Below are 14,571 nucleotides of genomic sequence, written 5' to 3' on the forward strand. Positions count from 1 at the left end.
CAATGATGTCGTTACCTTCAAATATTATAGATGAAGCAACTGAAGCTCTGAGACATGAAGTCAAGCTTGCAGGTGGTGGAGTCCAGTAGGAACTCGGCTTGGTGACCTCACAGCTGGAGCTTGGGTATGCTCCTTGGAGCTCTGCCCAAAGCCGCTGCCACTTTGAAGCCTTCCCCGAGCCCTCTCCCCAGCCTTGGCCAAGGCAGTTGGTGCTTCCTTGGGGCTCCCTGGGTAGTGGGCATTCCCTTGTGCAATGTGGTAGGGGTGAGGCCTCCAGGTTCCCCAGTCACGTAGAGCAGGCGTGTAGAGAAGCCGTGAGTCCTTAAACCTGGTCTTCCATGCCTAGCACAGTGTCCAGAGACCTCAGGTAGTGTTTGCCGGAAAGACGACTCCAGTGTCTCCCCTCAGGCTCTCTACCACGACCCTGGCAGTTTAACTTCAGTCGATTAAGAACATACAGGGGACCTGCTAGAGCTGAGGTTCTGAGCTCCATCTGTGAGTCCGCCCCCTCTGGTGTGTGTGGGTTGCGTGGAAAAAAGGCAGCTATGGAGGTCCTTTCCCCTGGGGAGCAAACTCTCTACTTCTCCCAGGTCTGAGGTGTTACCAGGCCAGCGTCCTGCTCGCTCTCGCGACCCAGGCAGGCAGAGCTTCTTTCCAGGAAGGTGCCTGTCCCGAGTGTGAAAGGATGGGAGCCAGTGCCCACCCCCTGCTGCCAGTGCCCACACTCTGTGAAGTTTGCAGGGTTTAGTGCCATGAGCTGCCCAGGGTCCCGGAAACAGGGCAAGCCCTTGAGAGCCGCCTTCACCTGCCTCTCTGGGTGCCGGGGACCCTGTGCCTGTAAGTCAGAACACTGCCTGAAGTATTTGGGAGGTTATTATGAAAATCCTAGAGTTATTTGGTGGTACCTCCAGAAGTATTTTGGGGGTTATTGTGAAAGTTCTCGAGTCATTTGGTGGAACCCCCAGAAGTATTTTGGGGGTTATTGTGAAAGCCCTTGAGTCATTTGGTGGTACCCTGGAAGCTGTAAACACCCAGTTTCACTTTGTTCTCATCTCTAGGATGCAGACAGTCCTACTTACTTCAGAGTGGCTGTTAAAAAAGGCATGAGATCATGTGGGGGGAAATGGTTTGTAAACAGCGAGGGCCGCCTGAGAATGAGGTCAATGGTCTGTAAATCACGGGGCCCCAGCACGAGACATGGTCAGAAACGTGGCTGGTGTGGGTCAGGCCGCAGGAGCGCCCGCCAAGGCCGCGGCTTCCCCTCCTGGGAAGTACCTCCCTCCCCTTCCTGCTAGGAGTCAGGGCCATGGTGAGACAGCCATGACCCCTGTCCTGGAAGGGGGCTTTGGAGCCCAGGGGGGCAGCTCATCCATGGCCCCCATTGGTAGACAGTACGCACCTGGAACATGTTCCAGGACCCGGGTTGAAGTCCTGGGTCTGATTTGGGGGCAAGTCACCCGCCCTCTGAGTGGACTTCTTGGGAACCAGATGACCGACATAAGGAGAGCACTCGAGGGAGAGGAAGCAAAGCCCAGCAGGAAACCAGCCGCACTGAATAGATGCCCTAGCGGGTCACCCCTTGGCGGGGCCAGAGCTCAGTGGTTACCCCGTCTCGGGAAGTCCGTACGCAGTCTCGTCAGCGCTGCTGTTAGTCGAGGACAAAACAGCCTTTGACACACCCAGTCCTTGCTCAGAAGGAGAAGATGGAAGCATGTCTGTACTTCCTGAAGCCCCCCCCCCCATTTCCTTGTGTTTATTCATTTAATTTGGGATGACAGACAAAGATGATGATTTACAACCCAAATCTTCTCTTTTAGGAAATATTTCTGGCACTGGTTTTCAATGTTGCAACCATACTTACAGGAGCTATTCTTAGACTTGTCACTGTGTCTCTTTTTCAAAGCGCCACCAGTCTTTATATAGACACCTTCTCCAGTTTTGAGTTTCTTTATATAGATGCCTTCTCCAGTTTTGAGTTTTTAATCGAGATTCTTCTCTCGGTCGGCGCGTTAGAGATAGTTTATTTTTACAGGAAAATAGAAACACAGGGGGCTCTTCCAGGGTAAAAACATATAGCTAAGAGCAGACATGACTCAGATGGGGGCAGAGGGGTGGGGAGGTGTGGGAAAAATCCTCTTCTTCGTCTTGGGGTCAGGATGCACCTCGGGAAGACCCCAGGAAACCTCCTGTTGGTGTCGGTATCTTGTAGCTCAGACGGGGAGGGCACTGGGAGAGGTCATCTGGGCTGACTGCAGGGTTCAGGCTGGGATGGTTGGGTGTGGGGGGTTGGCCGTTTTCTCGGTCAGGCAGTGGAGACCCTCTGGGGTCCACTGAGCCTGTGCAGACACACAGCTGGTCGTGGTGGAGCTGAGGCTTGAGCTTCAGCCAGGGCTCTTTCTTGTCTCACCTTCACATCTGTTTGCATCAGTGGTTGGACGGTCACGTGGTCCATTGCAGGTTAGTCTGGGGCCTTTGCTGCATGGATGCTCCGTGACCCCAGGATGGCATTGTCCAACCTGTCAACAGGTGGCAACACTGAAAAGGACTTCCATCAGGGCCATGGGTCTTGGCAAGTCTGTGGGGGGGAGTGACCAGTCCTGAGCTTTCCAGAGCTTTCCAGGTGCTTCTGATGGAATGGCTTCACTGTTTGAGAGTGATGCCAGCCCCCAGCCTGCCATTGGCCCTTGTTTGTAAACTTGCCAGGAGAGCCATAACAACAGTTCTTCTGTAATATATGGTTTCCTTCCAATGTGAAACTATTAATTTATTACCCCAGATACTGAAGTTGCTACCAGGAAGTGTGGGGCCGACATGACAGTCCACGTGGGGTAACTGCCCGGGATGCTGGAGTGCCATCCTGTGTCCCGCCCACTCCCATCTTTACTTTCCCCACCCAGAATCTTCCTTTATGTCAGCTGCCTCAACCCTATTCTTTGCTTCTCTCTGACGTACCTCAAATTCCTTTTGAAATGAGGAGTGGAAATCGATGGATGATAAAATAAACATTATAAGTGGTCTTGGTGCTAAGCTTGCTGCAGGGGATTCCAAGATAGAAAAGTGGTCTTGCCTTGAAGAGTGGGCAGACTTAGGAGGATAAATGCAAGCAAATGACAGCGGCACGTGTCATGTAGGACAACAGAGGCGGGTGACATGCATGGAAGCACCTAAATGGGCAAAGTGAACAGGGCAGGCTTTTAGGAAGAGCGGTCCATGAGCTAAATTAAAAGGTGAGCAGTTTGGAGGTGGGGAAGGGCCATAAAATGTCCAGCACGACACAGCAGGATGGTGAGGACCAAGTGTCAGCCGTTAGGAAAACTGGGGAGAAATATCAGAGGGGGTGCCTCAGCACTAAAGTGACCCTGCTAGACTGTAACAGAGGTGTAAAGATGGTTGGAGACCACACAATCACTGAACACCCGCTCTGTCCTATGCCCGCACTGACCAAGGGCCGGAGATCCAGTCCTGAGCAGAACAGGGCCCCTGCTGTCAGGGAGCTAGTATCTGGTGCGGGAGACAGACAGTTAACGAACACGTGAGTGATGTATGATTTGTCAGCTGGAGTCAGGTGGTGATGAGTGCTCTGGAGAGAAATAAAGAGGTCAGAGTGCCTTGGGTGAGGGTGGTCACCCATTTGAATGGGTGGTCAGGGCAGAGACCTAAAGGGTGTGTGGGAGGTGCTGTGTGGTGGGGCAGAGGCCGTGCAAAGGCCCTGTGGCAGGAGCAGGCGTGGCTTGTTGGAGCCACAGGAGGCTCATGTGACTGGAATGGAGGATTATGATGGGAATGGACTTGAGATCAGAGAGTGTAGAGGGCCCATCAGGCAGTCTGTGGGCCTCTGTAAGGACAACAGCTTGTAGTCTGATGGAGACAGGAGCCATTGGAGGGTTTTGAGCAGAGGAAGGGCTCAATCTGACCGATGTCTTAGAAGGTTCACTTGCTGCTCTGTGTGGATGGTGGGGCCAAGGAAGAAGCAGAGAGATTGGTCAGGAGCCTGTTCCATTAATCCAGGGGCTGGAGTGAGGCATGGTCAGGGTCTGGTCACATTTTGAAGGAGATGTAAAGCCTAGAATGTTCTTTGCAGTGCCGCTGCTGATACTGGAAGGAGGCTAACACTGTGGTTCCCTCTTTCTAGGCCAGCTCGTCATTAGCTCTGAGGCTTTCTCTCAGGAAGCCCCCTGCTGCCGGGCACCATGACCGTGAGGGGGGCCGCGCTGGCCCCGGATCCAGCGTCACCCACCACGGCAGCAGCCTCGCCCAGCGTCTCCGTGATCCCTGAGGGTAGCCCCACGGCCATGGAGCAGCCCGTGTTCCTGATGACAACCGCTGCTCAGGCCATCTCTGGCTTCTTCGTTTGGACAGCCCTGCTCATCACCTGCCACCAGGTACCCAGGCCAGGCGAGCCAGCAAGCCCCAGTGCTCCAGGGGAGGTGGTCCCGAGAGGTTTCTCATCCAACATAGTATTAGTTAGGCCAGGCCAGGCTACACTGCAGTAATAAATAAGCCCTGAATCTCAGGGGCTTCCCCGGGGGAGTCGGGTTCTTGCTCAGCCAGCCCAGTGCCGGTCAGTTTCCATTCTGTGGCTCCAGCATCTTACAGTTGCAAGACACCATCTGTCTGACAACTGCAGGGAAGGGTGTGTGTACAAAGTACTCTGAATATTTAACTTTCTCAACCAGAAATGGTCCACCTTCTGTGGGCCAGAACTGGTCATGTGTCCAGCCCAAGCTATAGGGGACCCTGGGAACTGTGTACAGGGTGGCAGTGTCCCCTGTGCAGATGAGAAAATAGAGACCCAGAGAGGAAGGAGGGAGGAGACACTAGCCTAGTCACATACAAGTTGGTGGCAGAGCTGGGACAGAAGTCAAGTTTCCCATCCCCCTGGGCTCGCCTTCCCAGGGGAGGCTGCCATGGGCTGGGATGTTCCTTGGCTGCCCAAAGAAGAAGGTTTGAAGGCTGCTCCGTGAAGAGGGAGGCTGAACCCGTTCCGGTCCCAGGGTTCCCCATCCCTCCTAGAACCCGACTGCTTCCCAGGCGGCTGGCTCACAGCAGATGGGAAATGCTTTGTCTTCCTCCTCCCGAGCACAGGGCTTGGCTGGGCCAAGCATGAAGTCATGGGAGCTGGGATGAGGGAGACTCTGGCTGCTGGGACTGTTGCATCGTGGTTAGAGCCGTTCTTGGCATTTGTGTGCAGCTTTTATTTTTTCCCCTGCTTTCTAAAAACTGCATTGCATTCTCCCAACTTGCCAGCAAGGCAGGCAGCGCTGCCCCTGTTCAACAGATGGGAAAGTGAGACCCAGAATGAGGCTGTTGCTGCAGCCACTCAGCCAGAAAGGACTTCCACCTTCTGTGGAAGGGAGGGTCCTGTCTGTCCTGCCCTCTGCACCATAAGTTAGTTAAGGGACAGGGCAGGGTGGGCCACTGCCTGTTCACCTGTGTTTTAGCTCCACGCCCCAGGGACAGGTGTTTAGAAAGTCTTGGAAGTGGAGGGACAGTACATGCATGTTAATCTACTCCTGCATCAGGCACCTGGTTCCCAAACCCAGCCATGCACACATCCTGGTCCCCAGGGAGCTTGTCATCGCTGTGGACCCCAGCTCATCCCTGACTGATTTGCATAATCTTGGGGGTGACCCTGGGCCTGCGAGGCAGCCTGGGCACCTGCGAGGCAGCCTGTGGGCTTCACGCACCCCTTGGTCAGATGCTTACAACAGCCTCACCTGGGAAGTGTATGTCATCACAGTGGAGAGAGGAGGACGCAGAGGCTCAGGGCTGAGTTAACGTGGTGGTCCCCGTGCTAGTTGAGGGCAGAGCCGGACCCGGGCGGGCTCCTGCTCCCGTGGAGCGGACGGGCCATGGTCTCTGGGGCTCCGGCTGACCGCCCCCCTCCGCCCCCAGATCTACATGCACCTGCGCTGCTACAGCTGCCCCAACGAGCAGCGCTACATCGTCCGCATCCTCTTCATTGTGCCCATCTACGCCTTCGACTCCTGGCTCAGCCTCCTTTTCTTCACCAACGACCAGTACTACGTGTACTTCGGCACCGTGCGTGACTGCTACGAGGGTGAGGACGGCTCGGGCGGCAGCCAGAGGGCTGTGGGGGGGGCGGTGGCTGGGAGCTGTGCACCCCCACTTTGTCTGGGAGCTAGAAGACCCTCTTCCCGGCTTCCTCCTGGAGGGGCCACCCGTCCCTTCTTGACCCCCTTCAGGGTTTTCCACCCAGATACCAGCACACATGTAACCAGGTGTCACCTGCTGAGATGCTTCGTGACGTGGCCCCCAAACTCCTCCGCAGACACCTGGGATCAGGGCTCCTTTCTCAGTGCTGGCATCTCTGGTGAGGGTGGGGACAGCAAATAAGTGGCTCATTGGTAGATAGAAAGGGCTTCTCTTCTGTGGAAGGGAGGGTCCTGTCTGTCCCACCCTCTACACCATAAGTTAGTTAAGGGACAGGGCAGGGTGGGCCACTGCCTGTTCACCTGTGTTTTAGCTCCACACCCCAGGGACAGGTGTTTAGAAAGTCCTGGGGATGGAGGGACAGTACATGCATGTTAATCGACTCCTGCATCATGCACCTGGTTCCCAAACCCAGCCATGTACACATCCTGGTCCCCAGGGAGCATGTCCTCGCTGTGGATCCCAGCTCATCCCTGACTGATTTGCATAATCTTGGGGGTGACCTCATGGCCCAGGTCTTCAAGGCTGCCTGGGCACCACCACACACAACCTGTGGGCTTGACGCACCCCTGTACCACTAGGTACAGGTGGGTAAGGGGCTTGTCTCATGTGTGGTGTGGACACATCACTTGCTCCTGTGCTGAGCTCCAAGCACCCGGCCAGGCCCCGTGCTGGGCTCCGGGCAAGACAACCCTCACCCTGCCTGCCGTGTGGGAATCTGTGTAGCCTAAACAGCACAAGGAGACAGGGATACTCTCTCCCAGTTGCCCTGGCTGGGGATGGGGGTGGGATGGGGCAGGGATCAGTGTCTTAGAGATGAATCGGCATCTGCCAGGCAGTGGCATGGATGAGCATTCATTCTGGGCAGAGAGGAATCTCAGTGTGCCAGTTTGGGGGTGCTGGGAGCTGCGGGGGTGGTGGGTAGCCACGGCCAGAGGAGAGGCCAGTGGCTAGAGGCGATGGGCCTGGGAGGCAGGGATGGGGATGTACACAGCCTTGGGGGCATAGAAGGAAACGGAAGCTTTCTGTTTTACTGGTGATACACAGGAATATGACATGACTGGAAATTGCAGTTTAGAAAATCTCCAGTTGCTGAGTGGGTGAAGGAAGGGGAGGCCAGAGACCCCAGGACAGGTCTCAGGCCAGCGATGCTTCGGCCTGTCCCCAGGCAGGCCAGCAGGGAGAGGAAGGAGGACGCTTGAACTCAAGATCGCTGCTCTGATGCCCACCCTCCTCAATAGTTCTATGCTTTCCTGTCTCCTCCCTGTACCTGCGCTGATGGTTTTGGGTAGAATGACCAAACATGGTTTTCCTTATACCGAGGCTCTGACCACAACTGATTATCTGCTTCCCAGACCCTGGAGAAGGAGGGGGCAGCGCTTTGTCCTGGCCCTGGATATTGGAGTGCAGTGTGCTTGGCCCCAAAGAAGCCAGAGTCTCTGCTCTCATCTCACTTTGAACATGTGTATCCCTGAAGACTCGCAGGGCACAGGAAGTGGCCTTTGAACTTGAGGAGATAATGCAGGCACCCGGTGGGCCCCCCTGTCCCTGCAGCCATGCCAGCCTCCTTTCCCACCCAGCCCACCACATCCGTTTTCCCAGTGTCTGCAGAGCTCTTTCATCTTGACTCCAGCATCTCCTCAGAAAGGCCTGCCCGTGGCTCCGGCTCCCAGCCCCTGTTTGCAGTTAAGCATGGGTAGCGTGTGAGCCTGATTTGCTCCGTCTCCCTCATGGACTGTCAGCTCCAGAGAGCAGACACGGGCAGAGAGCACAGGCAACAGAGCCAGCAGGTGAGAGGTGCTCGCGCCCTCTGTATGTTTGGAACGGATAAGGGAAGACTCTGAGCTTCCACTGCAGGGGGTGCAGGTTTGATCTCTGGGTGGGGAACTAATAAGAGCGTGTGTGCGGCTTGGCACAGCCAAAACAAGAAAAGACTTTATTAAACACCTGCTACGTGCCTTGCAGTCACCCACGTGGGGCCTCGCTGAATCCCCGGGGCTGGAGTCCCTGCCCGGCTCTGTCAGGTGAGAGCGTGGCAGCTGGGCGGGGCCCCTAGAGCCTGATGTTCCTGGAAGCACTGGAATCCCCCGGGAAACCACTGGGCACCTAGGGAGTGGTAAAGCCTGAGGATGGGGACGGTGGGGCTCCCTTTTCTGTTCAGCTGCCAGCCTCGCCACGGTGCCCAGGAGCAGCCTCTGCCCACTGGTTTCTTTGGAAGCAAAAAGCACTTCCCTACTGGGGGCCCAGGGTGGGGCTATCCTGTGTGATGGGGGGACAAGTATAGACTCCCTTCTCTCCAGGGCCCTGAAGACTGGGGCTCACGGCAGAAGTGGGGACCACCCGGGGCCCCCAGACCATCTTACTCTGGGCCCCAGAGGCAGCAGCAGATGGTCGGCGGCTACTCCATCTCAGAACCCTTTTGTTCAGGTCCAGCCCGGCCTATCCTTCCAGCCACACGAAGGTCCTCACAGGAAGCCGGCTGCCCTGCAAAGCACATCTCCTAGCAACGCTATTATCTGCTTGGCCTCTCCGAAGGAGTTTACAAACAGTGCAGCAGCTGCCGTGGAGTTCAGGCTGCCCCCCGAGTCTACCAGCTCGCAGTGTCTGAGTTGGTGGGCTGGGCCCTGGCCTGGCCTTTTCTGCACCTCCTGCTTGGTGCTCTTATCTGCAGCTGCCCGCAGGAGCCGCCCCCACAGAGTTGATGATGGGGTGTGTCCCTTAAAAGTCAAAAAGAACCATCCTCCCACCCTTTCTCCTCATGTCCCAAAACTCGGGAAGGGACACAAATCGACTGGGCTGGGGGCCTCTTATTTCAGATAGAACCAACCTGTTGTGTAGCCCGGCTCAGAGTCAGACTCTCTGTCAGGCCTCTTAGAGACATTTGCTTTTTTTTTTTTAACAAAATTTAAACAACTAAGATTTTACTTTTATTGAAGTAATATGTGCCCTTGGTTGAAACACAAAACTGCCCCAACTCCTCCTCACTCTCAAAGTCATCCCACTTTCAACTCTTGAAACTGGTTTCATTTGTTCCAGTGACCTAAAAATAGGCTTTTACTGTTATTTCTTAGCTTTTCAGTTTTGTGTAGTGTTACATAGTGACTTCCTGCTGCAGAAGGCTTTTTGTTTTGGTTTTGGGGTTTTGTTTTTGGTCACGCTATGCAGCATGTGGGATCTTACTTAGTTCCCCAACCAGGGATTGAACCCATTCCGCCTGCAGTGGAAGTGCAGAGTTTTAACCACTGGATTGCCAGGGAAGTCCAAGGAAGGCTTTGAGCTAGGCATCTTATCTCCAACTACAGCGCGCACACACACACACACACACACACACACACACACGCGCGCGCGCGTGTTTTCTTTCCTTCCTCTTTTTAATGTGATCGTATCCTGATTTTTCTTAGTCTGTGTTCAGTGTGTGGATTAAACATCTGTAACTGTTGTTCAGGGCTCAGCCTGACAATGACCCAAGACAACATTTCCTTGTTCCGCTTTGTTTTCCCTCTGGTTACTACTTGTCTGCCCCTTTGGCTTGCTGTTTTCTGTCTCTTATCATTAATTTATCCTCCCAGCACCTCAGTTGAATAAAAAAAGAAGCCCTCCTGTCAGTCTCCTAGTTCCGGGTTTTCCAGGTGGCGATCCTCCTGGAGCCCTGCCCTCCTTGCCCCCATCTGGACTGGTTGTCCTCGAGGCCTCTTACTTTTCAGCTGTTGTGCTGGGTCTTGCCTTCACCGTCAGTCCAGGAATCCTGCCGTCTTTCCTGTCCTGAAACACCTGTTCCCTGGGTGCCATCTTTTCTGCGTTTGAGGTCTGCTCTTTTTGGTGAGCACACATCTTCCAGGGGCTTCCTGAGAAGATAGGTTGCACGGGAGTTCTGTTTTTTTGAAATCTGAACATTATCTGCAAATATCTTGATTATCATGTTTAAGTTCATTGGTGTTCAGTGGGAATATGATTTCTGAATTGAAAATTCTCCCTCTGAATTTTGAAGGTGTGTTTTTAACTGTCTCTTAGCTTCCAGTGTTGTTTTTGGAAAGTCTGCTGGATCCTTAAAGCTTGTATGTAACTCTTTTTTTTTTTTCCTCCTAGCTTTTAGGATCTTGTCTTTATCCCCGTTGTTCTGAAATCTCACGAGAGATGGGGTGTTCATCGTGCAGGGCATCTGGTGGGCTTTTTCAGGGTGGACACAACTCATATCCTAAGGTTCTGGGAAATTATCCTGAATGTTTCTTTGATAATTCCTTCCCTTCCATTTGATCATCCCTTTCTGGAATAAGTTAAGTAGGATGTTGCACTTTTGGATTGAGCCTCAAATTTCCTTTACAGTTTCTTGGCATTTTCCATCTTTTTCTTTGTTCCGCTTTCCAAGAATTTTTCTGATTGTGTTTCAGATCTTTACCTTTGAGCTTTCTGTTGAAGGTTTTATTTCCTTTATCGTGTTGTAAAATGTCAGGCGCTCTTCCCTGCTCTTTTCCCCTTGTTCCTGGTTTTCTTCTTCTCTCTCTGGGGATGCTAAGTACATTTTTCTTCTATTCCCCACATTATATCTGTCTTTTGAGTTTCTTCCAATTGTTTGCTTACTTTGCTCTTTGACCTTTGAGTAAGAAGCTTTCCTCAAATGTCTGGTGATCTTGGATATTTTTTTTTTTTTTAATATATTTGAGAATGGGGCTTGGGCTTTTCAGGTGGCACAGTGATATAGAATCTGCCTCCCAGTGTGGGAGATGCAAGAGACGCGGGTTCAAACCCTGAGTGAGGAAGATCCCCTGGAGGAGGAAATGGCAACCCAGTATTCTTTCTTGGGAAATCCCAGGGACAGAGGAGCCTGTCAGGCTACAGCCTGTAGGGTTGCAAAGAGTCAGACATGACTGAGCACACACATAAGTAAAGGAAATACCAAGTACACGTTGGAGCCCAAAATAAGAAATCTAAAACAGTGGAAAAGAAGAATGGGTCTTAAAACTGCTGGGCCTCATCCCAGTTGGGTGGAGGACGTGGATAGGACGTGGGACATTTCCTCTGCCTTTTATTTACTTATTTAGTTATTTTTTTTTTACTGCAGCATATGGGATCTTATTTCCCTGACCAGGGATTGAATCTGCATCTCCAATAGTGGCAGTGGGGCATCTTAACCACTGGACCACCAGGGAGGTTGCTCCTCTGCTGTTTGCATGCAGTGGTGGGGTAGACAGTACATGAAGGCTCTTTGATTCTGGGCCTGTTCCCCCAGAGAATAATGTTCTCGTCGCCTTCTAGGAGGAGGACGCTGAGGGGCTGATCGATAGCTGGGAAAGGGCCCTGGCCATCTTCCCTTCGTGTTCAGACTTCCTGCCTGTATTTTCTGCAAGTCTCTGCATCGCTGCCCTTAGCTGGGCCAAGTTCTGTGAGGGCAGAACCATCTCAACTGTCTCGAAAGGAAAAAGCCAAGAGCACCACATGGAGACTGGTGGCCGGTGTTCTCATCTGCACCCACAGCTTTCAGGGCTGCCTGGCGCGCCCGGTCACACAGGTTCCTGGGGTTCTGTGGCTCCCTCCTGTCCCCAGGTCAGCGACCATGCCGCACCTTCCAGAGCCTTTGTGACATCCCTCTGCCTCATGGCACCTGCTGCCTCTGGGGCCATGTCCTTGCCTTTGAAGGTTTGTACCTTTGCCCCTAATGCTGTCTCACTTCAGGGGCATTTCAGGGGAGAATGGAGGTGAACCCTGTGAATTGGAGGTCGTGATTCCACTATCTAGGGAGAAATGGATGCTTGCCCAGTGCCCCTAATGGAAGTGTTAGTTGCTCAGTCGTGTCTGACTCTGTGACCCCATGGACTGTAGTCCACCAGGCTCCTCTGTCCATGGGATTCTCCAGGCAAGAACACTGGAGTGGGTTACCATTCCCTTTTCCAGGGGATCTTCCCGACCCAGGGATCGAACCTGGGTCTTTTATATCGCCGCTAGATTCTCTACCACTGAGCGTCTACTACCTCATGAGGGCCAGAATTCTCAGAGCTGGGGCTGGACCACCAGGGTGTGCAGGGCAGGCAGATGGTGAAGGGGTGGGATCCGGCCCCCTTGCCTGCATTTAGTGTTTGACTGGGGTAGGGGGTCGCCCCTAAAGATGCCTCTGAGACAACCTGGGGAGCACGGTGATTGGAGAGGTGCAGATGGCTGGAGCTCAGATGGGGGAGACCCTTCTTCAGCTGCTTCATGCGGGCACTGTCTTGTTAATAAGGTTTGTGCGGCACTTCAGTTCAGCACATGTGTTTTCATTACTGTTAGCTCGTTCTCACATCTCAGTTACCTGGTAGAGTATCTGTTATCATCCCCATGTTTCAAATGTGAAAAAAAACTCACATAGGCTAAAAAATTTGCCCAGATTGTTACCTAGAGAGTAACTGCCAAAGGCCAGACTCTGGTCTGGGTCTCTGAGGTCCAAGAATTGCTCTGTGGCCAAGCTTGGGGAAGGAGTACAGGACAAGCTTCTTCCCTGCAAAAGTGTGAACTCTTGTTAAGGGAAGAGGTTTTACATGTACGAGAGCAACAAAGAATGATGCTTTCTTCACCCAGTTTCCAATTTGGGACGAACTTGGATTCCCGGATTCTGGTCCAAAGTGAAACTTCTTCCCAGGTTGGGCGAGTGCAGTTGAGGACCACCAGCTTGAGGACCGCCAAAGACTCAACGACCGGTGTGCTGCCAGCAGGACTCATGGGGCTGGTAGTGGCCCTTGCTGGTCACGGCTCTGAGAGAGCCAGGAATCAGAAGAGCTCAGCCCATCAGGATAAAGACAGGCAACCAGAAGAAACCAATGAAGACAGGGATCGGAGTCAGCTTTTCGGCTGGCAGGGAGCAGCAGTGAGCAGGAACAGTAAAGGGCAGAAAAAACGAGGGAGGAGGAGCTAGGGCCATTGCAGTGGCTCAGAATCTGGGGGCAGGTGCTGAGCGAGGACCCTGCCCGCCTGGCTGTAGCATGTTGTGTCTGTTATTGTCCATGATGATCACCAGTCACTGGAAAAACGGGAAAGAATGTTCGGGTGCCCCCTGTTTGCTCAGCAGTTGAATCTGGTCTTTTGCCTCTGATTGTGTGCATTTGTCTCTAGTTCATTTAAGATTTGGTGTCTAGAATGGAGATGGAAGTTCCAGGTACCTGACTGTCCAGGGTGAGAGAAAGAGAAAGAGCCCATTCTTTCTCTTATGCTGGATGCTCCTTGTGGGCCCCTCTGGTCACTTGTGTATCTGGGATCTCTCCAGGGAACCAGAATGGGAGCTGTGATCAGAAGCGTGGTCAGGTGAGAACCCCCACTGTTAATCTTTTTTGCTCTTCTGACGTTCAGGGCCAGCTTATCTCTGTGTTTGTTCCCTGGCTGTGTGTTGAGCTGTCCATTTTAAACACACATGCTGGAGTGTGGGGGTGGTATTTTGCATGGCTCTGTCATTTCCTAGGAAGGGCATTGATTTTTCCAGATGGTCAGTGGGTCTTGGTGTGGGCTGGTTGAGTCATCTCCAGGAGATTCTGTCTTGTTTCCTTTCTCCAAGATGCATTATCAACTCACTAATGATTCTTTTAACAGAAACCATCAGCAAATCGGGATTTTGCAGACTGTCTGGCCCCAGAGCACTGATCAAAGGTCAAAAATCCGGAATTGGGAGAGATGGATGAAGTTTGGTGATCTCACCAGTTGAATGCAGAGCTGCATATGGACAGAGAACTGGACCACATAATTCAGGAGCGGGCTGACATATGTTGCGACACAGGAAAGGATGTGAGCTCAGGCACCAAGCTCTTCCCAGAAGTGGATTGCAAGATAGCCTAGTTTGTTGGTTCTGAACGGAGGGGCAGAGGAACCTTGGGCCCCTGTGGCCTCTCCCTTGGACTTTGTCTTTGGTGACCGGAAGTCGGATTACCTTGGGGAAGGTGCAGCTTCCCAGCCTGTGAAAGAGTGAGCACCTCGAGCGCAGGACTGAATGAGGGCCACACCCAGAGTCCTCTCAGCCTCACCTGGAGCTGTGACCTGTTTCCATCCATTCGGTTCTTCCATGCTGATTGAGTGTGGAAGTGCCAAGCTCTTTGATCACTGTTGGGGGTGGGCCTCGGGTCCTGCCTGCAAGATGCTTACAGAAGATAGTGGGTAACACTGTACAGTATTTACTGTAAGCCCAGCCTCGTAGATAAGGCATCACACTTTCAGCCCTGAGCCCCATCCTCGCTGCAGCCCCCACCCAGAAGGAGCTGTTAGCCCCGGCTTAGAGATGAGGAAACCGAGGCCCAGAGCACGGAAGAAATTTGCCACACAGCTCCTAAGTGGTGGAACCTAAGTGGTGGAACACACAGGCAGTCTGGCTCCAGGGTCCATGGCTTGCTGGCCGCTTTATGCTGCCTCTTGTACTCGAAGGAGCAGGCAGATCCACAGAGATTG

At 53.2% G+C, this 14,571-nt stretch overlaps 1 protein-coding gene across 3 annotated transcripts in view; it reads left to right on the top strand.

Annotated features, from left to right (window-relative positions):
• The window catches only part of TMEM184B (transmembrane protein 184B), a 50,542-nt gene that overhangs the window by 22,119 nt on the left and 13,852 nt on the right, over positions 1-14,571 (top strand). For all 3 annotated transcript variants that reach the window (XM_043880712.1, XM_043880713.1, XM_043880714.1), the window contains 2 exons: positions 4,133-4,382; positions 5,896-6,061. In XM_043880712.1, the coding sequence (XP_043736647.1) occupies positions 4,191-4,382; positions 5,896-6,061 (358 nt within the window). In that variant the 5' untranslated portion in view covers positions 4,133-4,190. The remainder of the gene's footprint in view (positions 1-4,132; positions 4,383-5,895; positions 6,062-14,571) is intronic.

Source organism: Cervus elaphus, chromosome 22, assembly GCF_910594005.1.
Source record: "Cervus elaphus chromosome 22, mCerEla1.1, whole genome shotgun sequence".
In the NCBI taxonomy this organism is placed as follows: Eukaryota; Metazoa; Chordata; class Mammalia; order Artiodactyla; family Cervidae; genus Cervus; species Cervus elaphus.